At 38.1% G+C, this 15,903-nt stretch overlaps 1 protein-coding gene across 3 annotated transcripts in view; it reads left to right on the top strand.

The window, feature by feature from the left end:
• ADGRB3 (adhesion G protein-coupled receptor B3) overlaps positions 1-15,903 on the top strand; it is a 700,018-nt gene that overhangs the window by 390,286 nt on the left and 293,829 nt on the right. For all 3 annotated transcript variants that reach the window (XM_059701276.1, XM_059701274.1, XM_059701275.1), the window contains one exon: positions 14,485-14,528. In XM_059701276.1, the coding sequence (XP_059557259.1) occupies positions 14,485-14,528 (44 nt within the window). The remainder of the gene's footprint in view (positions 1-14,484; positions 14,529-15,903) is intronic.

Raw genomic sequence — 15,903 nt, 5'->3', positions numbered from 1 at the left:
GATAGGTCTGAACCTGCTATGACTTTTTAAGGTGGATAATATCCCTTTAAAATGAGTTAGAAAAATCAGTTATCTTAGTGATCTGGTGCTTTATGAACATTGCAAGCTGTAATACACATTATTCTTCCAAATAAAAAGTCTTTCTATAGTTCCATATCTCATGAAGAGATGGATTGGACTGTCTGGCCGGCAGTTTTTGCAGTCTAATCTTGTTGTCATTCTTTTTATTTCTTCCTCTGAGCAACAACTCCAATGGCCTCATTAGGGTGATACTGCTATCTTTCTGGACTGAAAAAATGCACCATGTTTATTTGTAATTTTCAAACTGCTCATATTCATAAAAGGTCTCATGGGAATTTGGACTTGTGGGAGTGTGTATTTTTTGCCATATTTGCTTGCATATGAAAAGGATCAATCTAACAAATTAAGGAGTTTGTTTTATGTGCATAAACTAAAATTAATCATCAACCATGGCCTTTGTAAATAATAGTGGGAAACACAATGGAAGACTGTAATGAATGTGCTTGTTAACATTAGATAAGCGTGAGAAACAATGAAAAGAGATTCCAACATTCATCAGTGGGTATTTTTATGAATATCAAAGGCTGATAATAACCTAAGAAATTAAAAATCACTTGGCAAAGCTTAAAGTCTAGGCTTTGCATCTATAATTTCTGCAAAGGATTTTTGTATACCTTTACTTTTATTTATTTTTATTTTTAAATTCTTTATTGTTTAAAGTATGATATATGTCTCCTTTTCCCCCCATTGCCCTCTCCCCAGCCGCTCCCACCCCCCAGCATATGCCCTCACCCCCCTACTATCTGTGTCCAATGGTTATACTTATATGAATGCATATGTTTACTTTTAAAATTACTTTTCTACCCTTGTGTTTTGTCCATGTGGAAGAAAGAGATTTCTGATATTTTGCTTGTGTAAAGCTCTTGGTAATTTTAAAGGAGTGTCATGAAATGCTAACTAGACAAGAAGATTGATGGCTCTGCCAACAGCTGAAATTGAGATAGAATCATTCTCTACTTACAGCTATTTGGGGTGTATCCTAAATTTCAGTAAGCATTCTTCTCCATTACATTTCAAATTCTGTTTATTTTTACTCATAATACATAGCTAATATTCTTCTAAAAGATTTAGAATAATTATTCTGTTGTTGGAGAAGGGCTCAGCAAACTTTTTCAGTTAAGAATCACGTAGTAAGTGTTTTAGGTGTCTGAGCCATAGTTGTTTCTGTTCCATCTATTCACCTATGGCTGTTGTAGAGTGAATGCAGCCATAGACAGCATATAAACAAGTGGGTGTGACTCTGCAATAAATTTTATTTTCAAAAATAGGTAGCAGACCAGATTGATCTCCTGGTCCATGTAGATTGTCAATCCCTGTGTGGTAAACAGAATAATGGCCCCCAAAGATGTTCACACCCTAATCCCCAGAATCCGTTAATATGTTATGGTACACATCAAAAGGGACCTTTCAGATGTGTTTAAAAGTAAGGACACTGATGCCCAGCCAGTGTGGTTTAGTTGGTTGAGTGCCATCTCATGAACCAGGGGTCACAGCTCAATTCCCAGCACATGCCCAGGATGCAATCCCTAGTAGGGGGCTTGCAGGAGGCAGCCTATCAACGTTTTTCTCACATTGATGTTTCTCTCTCTCTCTCTCTCTCTCTCTCTCTCTCTCTCTCTCTCTCTCATCAATAAAAACATACTTTAAAAAATAAAAAGTAATGACATTGAGTCTTTAGATATTTCTATATATAGTATCATGCCATTTGCTAATAATTACAGTTTTATTTCTTCCTTTACAATTTGAATACCTTTTATTCAAATTGGCTAGAACTTCCAGTACTATGTTTAATGAGAGTGGTGAAAGCAGACATCCCTGTTTTGCTCCCAATTTTAAGAAAAACTATTTTAGTTTTTGCCTGTTAAGTATGATGTTGACCGTGGGTTTGTCATATGTGGCTCATATTATATTAAGGTATGTTCCCTATATTCCCATTTTGCTAAAAGTTTTTATTGTAAATGAGTGCTGGATTTTGTCAAATGCTTTTTCTATATCTGTTGATATAATCATGTAATTTTTATTCTTCATTTTGTTTATGTGGTGTATCATGTTTATTGATTTGTGAATATTGTACCAATCTTGCTTCCCCAGAATGAATCCCACTTGATCATGGTGTATGATCTCTTTAATGTATTGTTGGATGTGCTTTGCTAATATGTTTTTGAGGGTATTTTTCATCTATGTTCATCAGGGATATTAGTCTATAATTGTATTTCTTTGTCATGCCTTTATCTAGTTTTGGAATGAGGATAATGGTGGCCTCATAAAATAAGTTTAGGAGTCTTCCCTCCTCTTCAATTTCTTGGGATAGTTTGAGAAGGATAGGTATTAGATCTTTCTTTGGTAAAATTTGCCTCTGAAGCCATCTGGTCCAGGACTTTTTTTTTTTAAAAATATATTTTATTGATTTTCTATAGAGAAGAAGGGAGAGGGATAGAGAGTTAGAAACATCGATGAGAGAGATCGATCAGCTGCCTCCTGCATGCCCCCTACTGGGGATGTGCCCGCAACCAAGGTACATGCCCTTGACCAGAATCGAACCTGGGACCCTTGAGTCCGCAGGCCGATGCTCTATCCACTGAGCCAAACCAGTTCGGCTGGTCCAGGACTTTTGTTTGCTGGTTGTTGTTGTTGTTGTTGTTGTTGTTGTTGTGTGTATGTGTGTTTACTGCTTTTATTTCATTAGTTTTAATTGGTCTATTCAGATTTTCAGAATCTTCCTGATTCAGTTTTGGAAGATTATATGCTTCTAGGAATTTTTCCATTTTGTCCAGGTTGTCAATTTGTTGACATACAGTTGATTGTAATATTTTCTTAAAATCCTTTGTATTTCTGTGGTGTCCATTGTTATTTCTCCTCTTTCATTTCTGATTTTATTTATTTGAGACCTCTCTCCCTTTTTCATTATGAATCTAGTTAAAGGCTTGTCAGTCTTGTTTATGTTTTCAAATAACCAGCTCTTGGTTTCATTGATCTTTCCTATTGTTTCTTTTAGTCTCTATGTCATTTATTTCCACTCTAATCTTTATTATTTCCTTCCTTCTACTTACTCTGGTGTTTGTTTGTTGTTATTTTTTCTAGTTCTTTTGGGTGTAAGTTTAGATTATTTGAGATTTTTCTTACTTCTTGAGGTAGGCCTGTATTGCTAAGAATTAACCTCTTGGAACAGTCTACTCAGTAAATGGTGTTGGGAAAATTGAACAAGTACATACAAAAAAAAAAAAGGAGCTAGACTACCTCCTTATACCATTCACAAGAATAAACTCAAAATGAGTTAAAGATTTAAATGTAAGACTCAAAACCATAAAATTCTAGTAAAAAGTATCAGCAGTAAAATCTCAGATATTTCTCATAGCAATGTTTTTTCTGATGTATCTCCCTGAGCAAGGGGGAAAAAAGAAAAAAAAAACAAATTTTAATACATCAAACTAAAAAGTTTTTTCACAGCAAAGGAAACCATCAATACAATGAAAAGACAACCCACTGGATGAGAGAATATATTTGCCAATTATACATCTACTAAGGGGTTAATATCCAAAATTTATAAAGAACTCAAACAACTCATCACCATAAAACAAAAAATGCAATTGAATTAACGGACAAAGGACCTAAATAGACACTTCTCCAAAGAGGACATACAAATGACCAATAGTCATGAAAAGATGCTCAATGTCGCTAATCATCAGAGAAATACAAATTACAACCATTATGAGATATCACCTCACGCCTGTCCGAATGGCTGTCACCAATAAATCAACAAACAACAAGTGGTAACGAGGATGTATAGAAAAGGGAACCTTCATGCGCTATTGGTGGGGATGCAGATTGGTGCAGCCACTATGGAAAACAGTATAGAGTATCCTAAAAAAATTAAAACGGAACTGCCTTTTGATCCAGCAATCCCACTTCTGGGAATATATCTGAGGAAGCCAAAACACTGATTAGAAAGAATATATACACCCTTATGGTTATTGCAGCACTATTTACAATAGCCAAGATTTGGAAGCAGCCAAGTGCCCATAATTAGATGAGTGGATAAAAAAAAGCTGCATATTTACACAATGGATTAATATTCAGCTATAAAAAAAAAAGAAATCTTACCTTTGTGACGGCATGCATGGACCTAGAGGGTATTACGCTAAGTGAAATAAGCCAGTCAGAGAAAGACAGATACCAATTGTTTTCACTTATATGTGTGATCTAATGAACAAAATAAACAAACAAAATAGAAATAGACTCATAGATACAGAAAAAAAAAACTGACAGTTTGGGTGGGGGAGCACTTGAGGGATGGATGAAATAGGTGAAGGGATTAAACAAAAACCTCATAGGCATAGACAACAATACGGTGATTAACAGAGAGAAGGCGGGTGGGGGTAGGTAGAAAAGGGTAAAGGGGGATAAATGGTGATGGGAGTGGTGAACACAATATACAGTTGATGTATTATAAAATGTTACACTTGGAACATTTAATTAACCAATGTAACCCCAATAAATTAAATAGAAATATTTTTCAAAAGGACATTGAGATGGGAAAATTATCCTAGATTGTCTGAATAGGTCCAATTTAATCACATGAGCCATTAAACATGGATAACCTTTCTCTATGGCTATGGTCAGAGAGAAACAGAGAAAGGAATCAACTGCCATTGCTTACAGTAAAGATGAAGGAAGGGGTCACAAGCAAGGGGGTATGTTCTAAAAGCTGCCTCTAAAAGCTGAAGACACCCCTGGTTGCCCACTAGGGAGGAAATGTGGAGGCAGTCCTACAGCTGCAAAGAACTGAATTCTGCTGAGACCTGCATGAGCCTGAACATGGATTTATCCCCAGACCCTGCAGAAAGGGGTGCAGTTCCGCCAAGGCTCTGATGTCAGCCTCGTTAATCTTTTGAGCAGAGACCCAGGCTTCTGACCTACAAAAACTGCAAGATAATTAATTTGTGTTGTTCTATGCATCTAAGTTTGTGGTAATTCATAACAGCAGTAATAGAAAAGTAATAACCCTGCATTGCAAAATTAACTTTTAGATTATGAAGGTAATAGTTGTATACATTAATAGTGCCATTTTGAATCAGATATACTAAAATACTAATGATTCATTATTCAATAAAAATCAATTAGCAACTAGAGATTACATTTTGTCCTGCTGATTATTATTGGAGCATTTTAGGAGCCTGATTAAAGGAATGACCAGACAGTGAGAATGGCCATGTAAAGTGGAAGTACTAGTAGATATTGGGAAAAATTATAGGAAGCCATAAGATGGTATCACCTGTGCAGCCACGAAAGCAACTTGTGGAACCAGGTGTTGGAGGCCAGGGACAACTCTGACATTTACAGATACGTTGTACTCCGGAAGCAATTTAGCGGAACTCTGCTGGCAGCTACTGGACTGGAGCAGTGAAAAACACTCCTCCAGCCCTTGTCTCCACAACAACCCCATGGAAGTATTATTAAGACACATTATTTTATCCTCTTGGCTATAAAAAGAAAATACCTATGGTGTGTATTGTATACATAAAGAATCTACTTTAGTTATTTAGGTATTTCTTAAAGTTATTTTGCACTTTCAACACACAAAGGAAATATGTAGAGGGTTTTGTCCCATTCTTTTTCATGCTCTAAGACATACATGTGGAGGCAATGATTTTCTTTGCAGGATACACATATGAATAATTAGTGATAGTGGTTCAATTTTTTACTGTTTCTCATATGTCAAAAGGAAAGTGTCCATCTAAAATAATATATATATTCAGGTTAGTGATATATCTCAGAAATGAGAGAAGCAAGCTGTTATCCATCCCCCAAAATAGTGTCATGTGGTTAATGGGAGCTACTGAGTAACCAGATAGCAGAAACTGAAGTAAATATGTGCGCTCTCCTCGTGTTCTAATTAAACAGCTGCCAACTCCTCGAGAAGAGCTATGTAACAGGAATGTGACTTGTCCTGATAAACAATGTTCTGCACTTCTCACTTCAATGGCTTTTGCATCATTCTGCTTTAGTTAAAGCCAGTTCTTTCTTTTCCATCTCCTTGGTGTGATACGTTCCCATTCTGACCTATTCAAAAACTCCATATCTCCATCCACATTCCTGTAAAGTATTGCATTTTCAGTGAGGCTCTTATATTTTATATACCTATCACTCATCCCCTCAAAAACAAAGACCCATGTTTGTTTTTTTTAGAATTATTTTAAATTACAAAAATATGAAACAGTACTTACCATAACCTTGAAACGAGGTTTAGAGAACATTCAATAGACTATTTCTTGTTGTTCGTTTTAATATTGTATCTTTTTCAAGTGCATCATCTTCTTGGGAGGTGCATCACACTTGTAGGGACTATGAAGCTGTTTATAAGTTGAGCCATAGCCTGATAAGGGTTCCCTCTCATTGATCAGCTTTTAATGATATCATAGGTATGACCATGGAAAAATGTACATCTACTAAGATCTTACTTCCCTTAGCACTCATTCCTAAGATTTTTTAAATTGTTTTTTTCTCAAGTAATATGAGAACTATAAACAGAATATAAATTAGTCTATTGCATATCATGTCAGTCATTTTGAACCTGTTCTTGAGGAATTTCTAAAATCTATCTGTGCAGTTATATAATAACTAGAGACCCAATGCACGAAATTCATGCAAGGGGCTCAGCCCTCGCAGCTGTTGTGGCTGCCTCAGCCCTCGCAGCCCCGGCTTCCATCCAGAAGGTTGTCCAGAAGGATGTCCGGAAGGTCATTTGGCTGTCTGGTCATATCACACTTTTATTATTATAGATGACAATTACACCTTAGTGGAGAAATGAAGGAAGAATAAGCTTAGCGAAATCCAGATCATTTTAATGTAATGCCTTTATGTTTAAAATTTATAAAATTGAAGAGAGATAGTATAGTGAACATTCTCCCATCCACACTGAAAATATCAATGTACAATTAACTAGAAGTGACAGAAAGAATGATCTTGGAATATCTGAGTCAGAGCATTGGAAATGATGAAATAGTTATGATGAAGACCCTGCTCTTCTTAATGTTTATAGATGCTTTGTTGATTTATTTGCTTGACATTATAGACAAGGAGGTATTTTGTTTCAAGAGGACTATGAAAGCTGTAAGAAAGTTAAGAGGTTTCCAGATTCAGAATTTACTATGGCATATGAGCACTAAGCATTTGAAAGGTTGAAGAAACACAAAGTAAATTAACCACATTATTTCGGTTTTGAGCAGTACTTACTTCTCCAAATTTGATGTGAATAAAAAATATTGGGGAGTAGAAGGGGTAAATTGCATGTTCCTAGTTTAGCCCTAATCTCAGAATTCATGGAGCCAAGGAATCTATCTATCTATCTCTCTATCTCTCTATCTCTCTATCTCTCTATCTATCTCTATCTCTATCTCTATCTCTATCTCTCTCTATCTCTATCTCTATCTCTATCTCTATCTCTATCTCTATCTCTATCTCTATCTCTATCTCTATCTCTATCTCTATCTATCTCCACATATATATATATAAAAGCCAAACGACCAGAATGACCAGTTGCTATGACGCGCACTATGGCCGGCCAACAAGCCCGATTGGGAGCAAGGCCGGCTGGCCAACCTCCCATGGCCACTCCCTCAAGCTGGCCCCGCCCCATGAATGCCCCCCCACACCCTGATCTTGGGCAGGGCCAGCCGGCCAATCTCCCATGGGCCCTCACCCCCAACCAGCCCAGCCCCAATCAGCACCCATCAGGGTGGGCCAACAGGACCCCACCTGTGCACGAATTTGTGCAGTGGGCCTCTAGTATCCTATATAATAAAAGGCTAATATGCAAATAGACCAAATGGCAGAACAACCAAAAAACTGGTTGCTATGATGTGTGCTGACCACCAGGGGGCGTGTGCGGAATATGGTGGGAGTAGGCAGCAAGTGTCAGAGCACGGAACATGGCAGGTGTCAGCCATGGTGTGATGATGGAGGAAGTCAATGGGGGCGCTAGACCAAGGCAGGATGCTAGTCGCTGTCATTGGGCCAAGCTTCTGGTAGTTACTGAAAATTCTTTGCTCCCGCATGCTGCAGTCCTGCCCAGTGCTCACACCTGCTGCCAGTGCCTGCCCCACTTGCACCCACTGCTGGCACCCGGCGCCAGCACCAATTGCTCAGCACAGTCAACAGGTGCTAGTGGCAGCTGCTGGCCCTGATCATCCCTGAGGGCTTCTCCACCCCCACTGCTCCTGAGGGGTTATTGAGGCAGCAGCCACCACTCACACCTGCTGACAGCGCTCAACCCACTTGCACCTGTTACTGGCACCAGCCCCAATCCCTCCACGACATCAGTGGGTGTGAGCAGGGCCAGCACCATCAGCACATGGGAGTGGCGGTGTCAGGAGTGGGGCTGCCGGCAGACAGGGACCAGAGGGACATGGCAGGAAGGGTCAGCGGGGGCATGGAGGATGGGCCCAGACCTACCCCTATGCCCACCAGAGCCTCGCAGCCTCGCAGTTTCTTTGAATGTGCATGAATTTGTACATTAGGCCCCTAGTTTTTAATAAGCATTCCCATTGATTTTAGAGAAGGTCTAGAGAAAACACTTTTAAACATTAAGATATGAAGAGTGTAATTAAGAAAGTTGTAAATTAAATATATTCAGGACTTAAAAATGCCAAGGATAATTAGAGAAACTTGGTCTTCATTCATTTTTATTGTGACTTTACCCTTAGCTTCTCTGTAACGACCTTCCTTCAGACCTCTGCCTAAATATTATCTTCTCAGTGAATCCTTCCTAATATACATAATTGTAATCATTCAGTTACCAGCCTTTCCTACTCAGTGTGACTTACTTTAGATCATAGCACAGATTACCATCCAGCATACTATATAATAAAAGCCTGATATACAAATTGTCCCCTTGGGCGGTGGTTTGACCAGGAGTTTGACAGGGAGACCTGGAGGTTCGACCACTCGCTATGATGTGCGCTGACCACAAGGGGGCAGCACAGAACATGGCTGGCATCAGTGATGTGGCACTGGCAGCGGGTGGCAGTGGAGGTGCTGTCAGCCTCAATGGGAGAGCGATGGTGGGATGGTGGAGCAGGTGAGCAGGTGTTGCCAGGCCAAGGCAGGCGTGAGTGGGGGCCCGATCACCCCACTGATCACATTGCAGATGGTGACCAGTGGCCATGCTGGGGGCACCACTACCCAGCTCCCAGGCACTGAAGGAGAAAGGGAAAATAGCAATATTAAAATGTTTCTTCTAATTATTTCACTTTCAATGTGCACAAATCCGTGCACCGGGCCACTAGTATTTACATACTTGTTTATGTTTTCTTTTCTCCCTCTCTGCTCTCTTCATTAAGGTGCAGTCTATAAGACAGGATTTGGTTTTGTCCAATGTTGTATTACCAGTGCCTCCAAGAGCACCTGGAATATAATAGGTGTTTACTAAGTGATTTTTACATGAATCAGTAAATGAATGAAAGAACTTATTTTGCTCATCTTCCTGGCTCTCCTTTCTGACTTCATTGATTTATGAGAATAATTTATCATCATGAGATATATTTAAAGTATTCCATAGGGAAAAGAAAAAAAAAGAATCGGTAGATAGTTTTGAAGAAAGAAAAGAAATTTGCTTATGAATGTCTTTCTGGAATCACTGAGATTGAACTAGAAAGGATGCCAAATCCTCCATTATAAAAAGGGAAAAAGAAAAGTTATGCAGACCAAATGAAAAGAGAGAAACACCCATAGAAATATATTGACAAATTTAGTGATATATTTTACAGTTAAATGGATACATTGGTTTGATTGATGTCAAAACAGAGAAGTAAAAGAAAATAGCAAAAACTGTTAAATACACTTGAAAATAGTGTGTCAAACATTTATAGTAATTGGGAAATTTGGGTCATGGTATACTTTGTAAATGCTTAAAAGCTGGTGAGTAAAAATGTTTAACAGGAATTAAACTGTGCTATTTTGGATAGTCAAGAGAAAAACACACACACACACACACACACACACACACACACACACAACTTTTTTCCCCCCAACAAATGAGTTTTCCAAGAATAGCCTATCCTTTACAGAGTTTTCAAATACATGCAGTTTTTATTTAAATATATTTTATTGATTTTTTTACAGAGAGAAAGGGAAAAGGATAGAGAGTTAGAAACATTGATGAGAGAGAAATATTGATCAGCCGCCTCCTGCACACCTCCTACTGGGGATGTGCCTGCAACCAAGGTGCATGCCCTTGACCAGAATCGAACCTGGGACCTTTCAGCCCGCAGGCCGACGCTCTATCCACTGAGCCAAACCGGTCAGGGCAAATACATGCAGTTTTAATATTTTGTGTCCATTGACAGTTTTGTAAATTAATCTTTAGCCCACTTTTCTCATTTACCTGAAGATTTTTTTTTCTTGCATTCCTAAATCCACTTTTATAGCTTCACTATTTGACTATTGCTTGTGTCATTACATTTGGTTACTGCTCTCTTTTGAGCTCGCCATTTCCTTTATTGATTTCCTGTAAATTCCTCATACAGATCTTGTAGTAGAGTACCATTGAGAAATATTTTACAAATGTCCTATAAATGGTTTCCCAGCCAGAGCCATTTAGCTAGATATTTTTTTTATGTTTAGAATTAATTCATCTGTTTTTAAGTCCCATTTCACATTCTTCTATTCCTTAAGTGAGTGCTCTATCTACATACTAAGATTTCTCTACTTATTTTTCTAAACTGGAATGTTTAAATAACTGACTCAGCTCACAGGCCTACATATTAGTGACTGTACTAGGATGAATATCCACAAAGCCAGGAGGTGTCTGCCAGTTGTGTAGGTCCCAGATGTATAGAGAAACACAAGATGGAGTGGTGCATCGTGGAGCCTATAATTTTCTCACATGGATGTTTTTTGAATTTTCACGGACAGAAAGAGAGAGAAGCATCTAAGAGGTGAGGAAGTGAGGAAGGTACAGGATAAAGCTAAGGTCTGAAAAAGGCATGGGATAAGAGTAAAAGTATTTTCCATCTTTATACTTTCATCTGAAAGTGGAAATCAGTGTCCTTAGAGGAGTAAAAAGTAAAGGGATATCCAAACAATTAAGTTCATGTAATTTTTTTTTCTAAATTAGTTTCTTTTGTTGTGTCGTGTTATGAACTCTAGTTTTGAAATGTTAACCCTATAATCAGAATCCAGTACAGTAGGGCCTTGACTTACAAGTTTAATTCGTTCCGTGAGGGAGCTCATAACTCAAATTACTCGTATGTCAAATCAATTTTCACCATTACAATGAATTGAATGCTGGGCTGATGTTGTGGCATTCACTGTGACATTCGCTGCGCCAACTAGCGGTGGGGTATCTAAAGCTGGCTTGTAACCCAAATTTTAGCTCACAACTCAAAGCAAAAAATCAGCCGAGAAACAGCTCGTATCTCGAAAAACTCGTTAGTTGGGACACTCATAAGTCAAGGCCCCACTGTATTGGTTTATGTAGAGACTTAAGTTACTCTAACTCAGGCATTGCTAAAAGAAGTGAACTAGATGTAGAGGACCTGTTATCTCAGGTTCTTCACCTACACTTAGTTTCTACATCCATGAAACCTATTCTCCCATCTCCTTCATTGTGATACCCCAAGTTTAACTTATTTTCCATACTGTGCTCTGAGCTCTTTTGAACAAATCTCTAGATAAATATAGCATAACTTTGAGACAACATTGTAGCTATGCTAAGGATTTCTTAGGAAGCCACAAGCTATATTATTTCGGGTTAAACTAGATAGAGTCTCATAGAACCGAGGAAGAAACCAGTGTGAAATACCATTCCTCTCCCCTTCCCTAGAACATTTATATCTGTGCCTCCTGTAAGATCCACATAGGCACTCATATCTTCCATGAAACTCCTTCTGGCTAACACAGTCCATGATGCTCTGTCCCTTACACAATAAATTATGACTAGTGACATTCATATGAGCATATTTCTTGTATTGTGATCTCAACATTCCATAGGCATGTTCCTTATCAACATCTATAAGACTATAACCTTTTTCAGGGCATAATGTTTTTATGCTCTAAGAGTTTAGTTAAGAGGTATGAGCACTTGGTAAAATGTAGAATATCTACTTTTTTGAAGGATTTTGGAAAATGGTAATGGTGCTAAAACATTGGAATTAGTCAAATGCCCCAATTCCAAGGAATAATAAATAAAATGGGGGTAGATTTAACAAATTTTAAAATAGTGAGCTTAATTTTTATTTCCAGTGGAATCCTAGAATGGACCCAGAAAGCAGCCCTTATGAAGTGCAACATTTCACCAAAAGCCTGCCTAGACTTTTAAAGATGTTGTTTTGCCACATATACCCCAGTGACCATCTACATGTGGACAAGCCAGAGGAATGAGGGCAGGCTCACAGCTGGCTAACACTGAGGAGCATATCCACCTGTGGGAAGGACCCAGCAGCCTGTTTCAGGACTGTGACTTTTGCTTGCCTTGGCTTATTCGTCATTTTATCCATGACTTGGTTGGCTGAGGACATATATATCATGTTTATTTCTTAATCCTGTAATGAAACAAAGTTTGGAAGCAATAGTGAATGTGTGGGATGCCCAAATCAGGATTCAAAAAGCTCCTAAGAGATTTTAAATATGGGTGATATCTGTCAAACTCAGGAAGAGGCTACCAAAATGTCTGACACTGCCTTATCTTGCATTATTCAGAACATGGCACCTAAATTGGAGAGGCAATAGTCCTGCTTTGTTCTGTACAAGTAGGACACAGTGGATGGATCCTCTAAATACGTTTATAGTGTGTGCTCCAGGAAGTGAGTGAAGTGAACTTGAAACCAACAGAATATGTTTAATAGAGAAGAGAAGACTCTTCAGGGCTATGATTGGATCTGCTGATATCTAAAGATATCACATAGAGGAAGAATTATTAAGCTCAAAGGGCAATATAAGACCCAATGAATGTGGACCAGCAGATAGGAAATAATACTTTCCAAGAATTAGTTCTTTTCAAAACAAAGTACAGGCCTGGCCAGTATGGCTTAGTTGGTTGGCCATCATCCAATGCACCAGAAAGTTCCTGGTTCTATTCCCTGTTAGGGCACATGCCCAGGTTGCAGGCTTAGTCCCTAGTAAGGTTTGTGCAGGAGGCAGCCAGCAATTGATGTTTTGCTTTCACATTGATGTTTCTCTTTCTCTCTCCCTCTCTCTTCCATTCTCTCTAAAAATCAATAAAAATAAAATGGAAGATGTGGGGGAGGAGGGAGGCCCATGGGGGGGAGAGAGGGCGGGAGATCAACCAAAGAACTTATATGCATATAGCATAAACCATGGACACAGACAATAGAGTGGTGAAGGTCTGTGAGGCCTGGGGTGGGGTGGAATAGAAGGGATCAATGGGGGATAAAGGGGACATATGTAATACTTTCAACAATGAAGTTTTCTTTAAATATATTTTTATTGATTTCAGAGAGGAAGGGAAAGGGAGAGAGAGGGATAGAAACATCAATGATGAGAGAGTATCACTGATGGGCTGCCTCCTGCATGTCCCCCTCTGGGGATTGAGCCCACAACCCAGGCATGTGCCCTGACCAGGAATCGAACTGTGACCTCCTGATTCATAGGTGGACGCTCAACCACTGAGCCACCGTTGCCAGGCAACAATGAAGATTTTTGTTAAAAGAGAGAGAGAGAGAGAGAAAAAAAAAAAAAAAAACAACCAGAAGCAACAACAACAAAAACTAAAGTACTTCTCTGGAATTCAGTGTGGAAAACTCATTTTGTCATCCCAAAAATCATGGTAGCTATTAAATACATAATTATTAAACTGAATAAAAGTTTAGCACTTTTTCTCAGAGTTTCATTAGATGTGATCCCATACAATTATGATCTGTTGATTAAGAAGGTGTTGCAAGTTAACAAACTCTCTGGGCATGGACAACAAAAGCAACCATCTCTTGCCTCTAGGAAGCTGACCAACTAGAGGCTGCAGAGGAAGTGGCGGTGGTGGTGATTGTATAATATTGAATGTTCCACTGTGATTGACACATTGTAAATACTTTGGTCTTCTTAAAGGAAATAATTCAGCAATTAATATTTTAGAGAAAAAAATGAAGTAGAAATCATCAAAATATGAACCTTGTGGTAGGTGAGAGTATCACATTCAAATTTCACAACAACTAAATATAAGTCATGATATTTGGAATAAATGAATTATTTTCATGAAAAGAATTTCACAAACTGGGTCACCGAATCTATGAGAAAGGACATGCAGATTTTAATACAAAAAAAAATAGAGGTGGAATCTTTGAAGTATCTGACTGCAAGATAAGAAATCTGCCATTCTGTTTGCATTGCACACAACCCTATAATATTTGATGTATGTACTCAAGATACATTAATTCCTCTGTTTGCTTTTAGGGTACTTTGAATCCCTATTGTGTCTTATGGGATGACTCAAAAACGTAAGTGACACTTGTTTTCTTACATTTCTTTGGTCTAAATAGTCAAAGCACTCTGAGCTCTTTCGGCTGCCTGCTAGCCAACAGGAATATGATAATGTGGTGGGATATGTGTTAACTCAGAGGGGAAACATTCTCCTTTTTTAATCTGTAGGACAGCATGATGAATGTGTTTGTGTGTGACGATGCCATCGGGTTACGTCCCAAGATAGAATTGCATTACCTAATGTGTAAGGCATGTTGTGATGCGAATTCCATGAGGATCTTTTAAAAGCTCTAATATTTTAAAATTATAAAAGCTCAAATGCTACTTCAACATTTTGCCTAGTAATTCAGTTTAGCACTGTAGGATAAAAGAGCAATCGCTGTGGTCATTTAGGCAATACATTGCTTGCATGACCTTGAATCTATTATCACAGTAATGCAATATTTAGACATCCCTTCCAAACTGTTTTGTTGTAAAAACTTTGAGTGACATTTTAATTTTCTTATTCATATATTTTACGAACTCATGAAGACAAAAGAAAATAATTACAATAAATAAGGATGAGTAATTCTTCTATGTATTTCTTCATTTGTACAAGTAATTGCAATATATCTGGACAAAATAATTTAATCTCATTGGCAACTCTATACACTTTAACATCTCAAAGAAAAGAAAAATTCATAATTAAGTCTTCATTAGACTCCTATACTTTGATTACTCATGTAACTTTATTGCAGTGTAGTAGCCAGGTCTTATTTTGTTTTGTATGGAGGGGAGATAAATATCAATAAATCCCCAAAGTGAATACTACCGTGCCGTATGCTGTCAGATAGGGTACCATATTGTTGTCCTCTATGCATTCTAAATTTTTTCCAGTGTTCTTTACCCTAAATCTGATCCAGATCTGAAGTTTTATGATACTACTTGCCTCTCACCATTAATTATTAGAGTGTCTAGAAGAGGAGCATTCTTAGAATTTCTAGGTGAAAAGCAAACCTAGTGGCCATGTGCTCATTCCTTGGATACTGATACAATTTAAACTACACTATTTCTGTGTCTGAAAAATCAATGATATTAAGTGTATTTTTGCTATAGATTCTGATATTCTAGGGATGCTCTTCTATGAATCTTAGTGCCATAAGGGGAATTCCAATTGCCCTGGTGATAGTATGAGCTGGATGTCTTCATTGATGTCAGTATTTGTTCTTTTTGAAATCCCATAGAGAAACTCATGGTAGTAAACTTTTTGCAAGCTTTCTTCTTTACCAGTAGCCAGGGAAGACTTGGCAGTATATTATAAGGCACTGCTTAGTATGCTGTTTAGTCAAAGAAGAATAAAGTGCTACACAAATCTAATTTAATGTTTTCTACTAAAGAAAAATATGCCATCTT

Source organism: Myotis daubentonii, chromosome 6 (genome assembly GCF_963259705.1).
Source record: "Myotis daubentonii chromosome 6, mMyoDau2.1, whole genome shotgun sequence".
Taxonomy (NCBI): Eukaryota; Metazoa; Chordata; class Mammalia; order Chiroptera; family Vespertilionidae; genus Myotis; species Myotis daubentonii.
The sequence above is the reverse complement of the archived record's forward strand: the minus strand, read 5'-3'. Positions and strand labels throughout refer to the sequence as shown.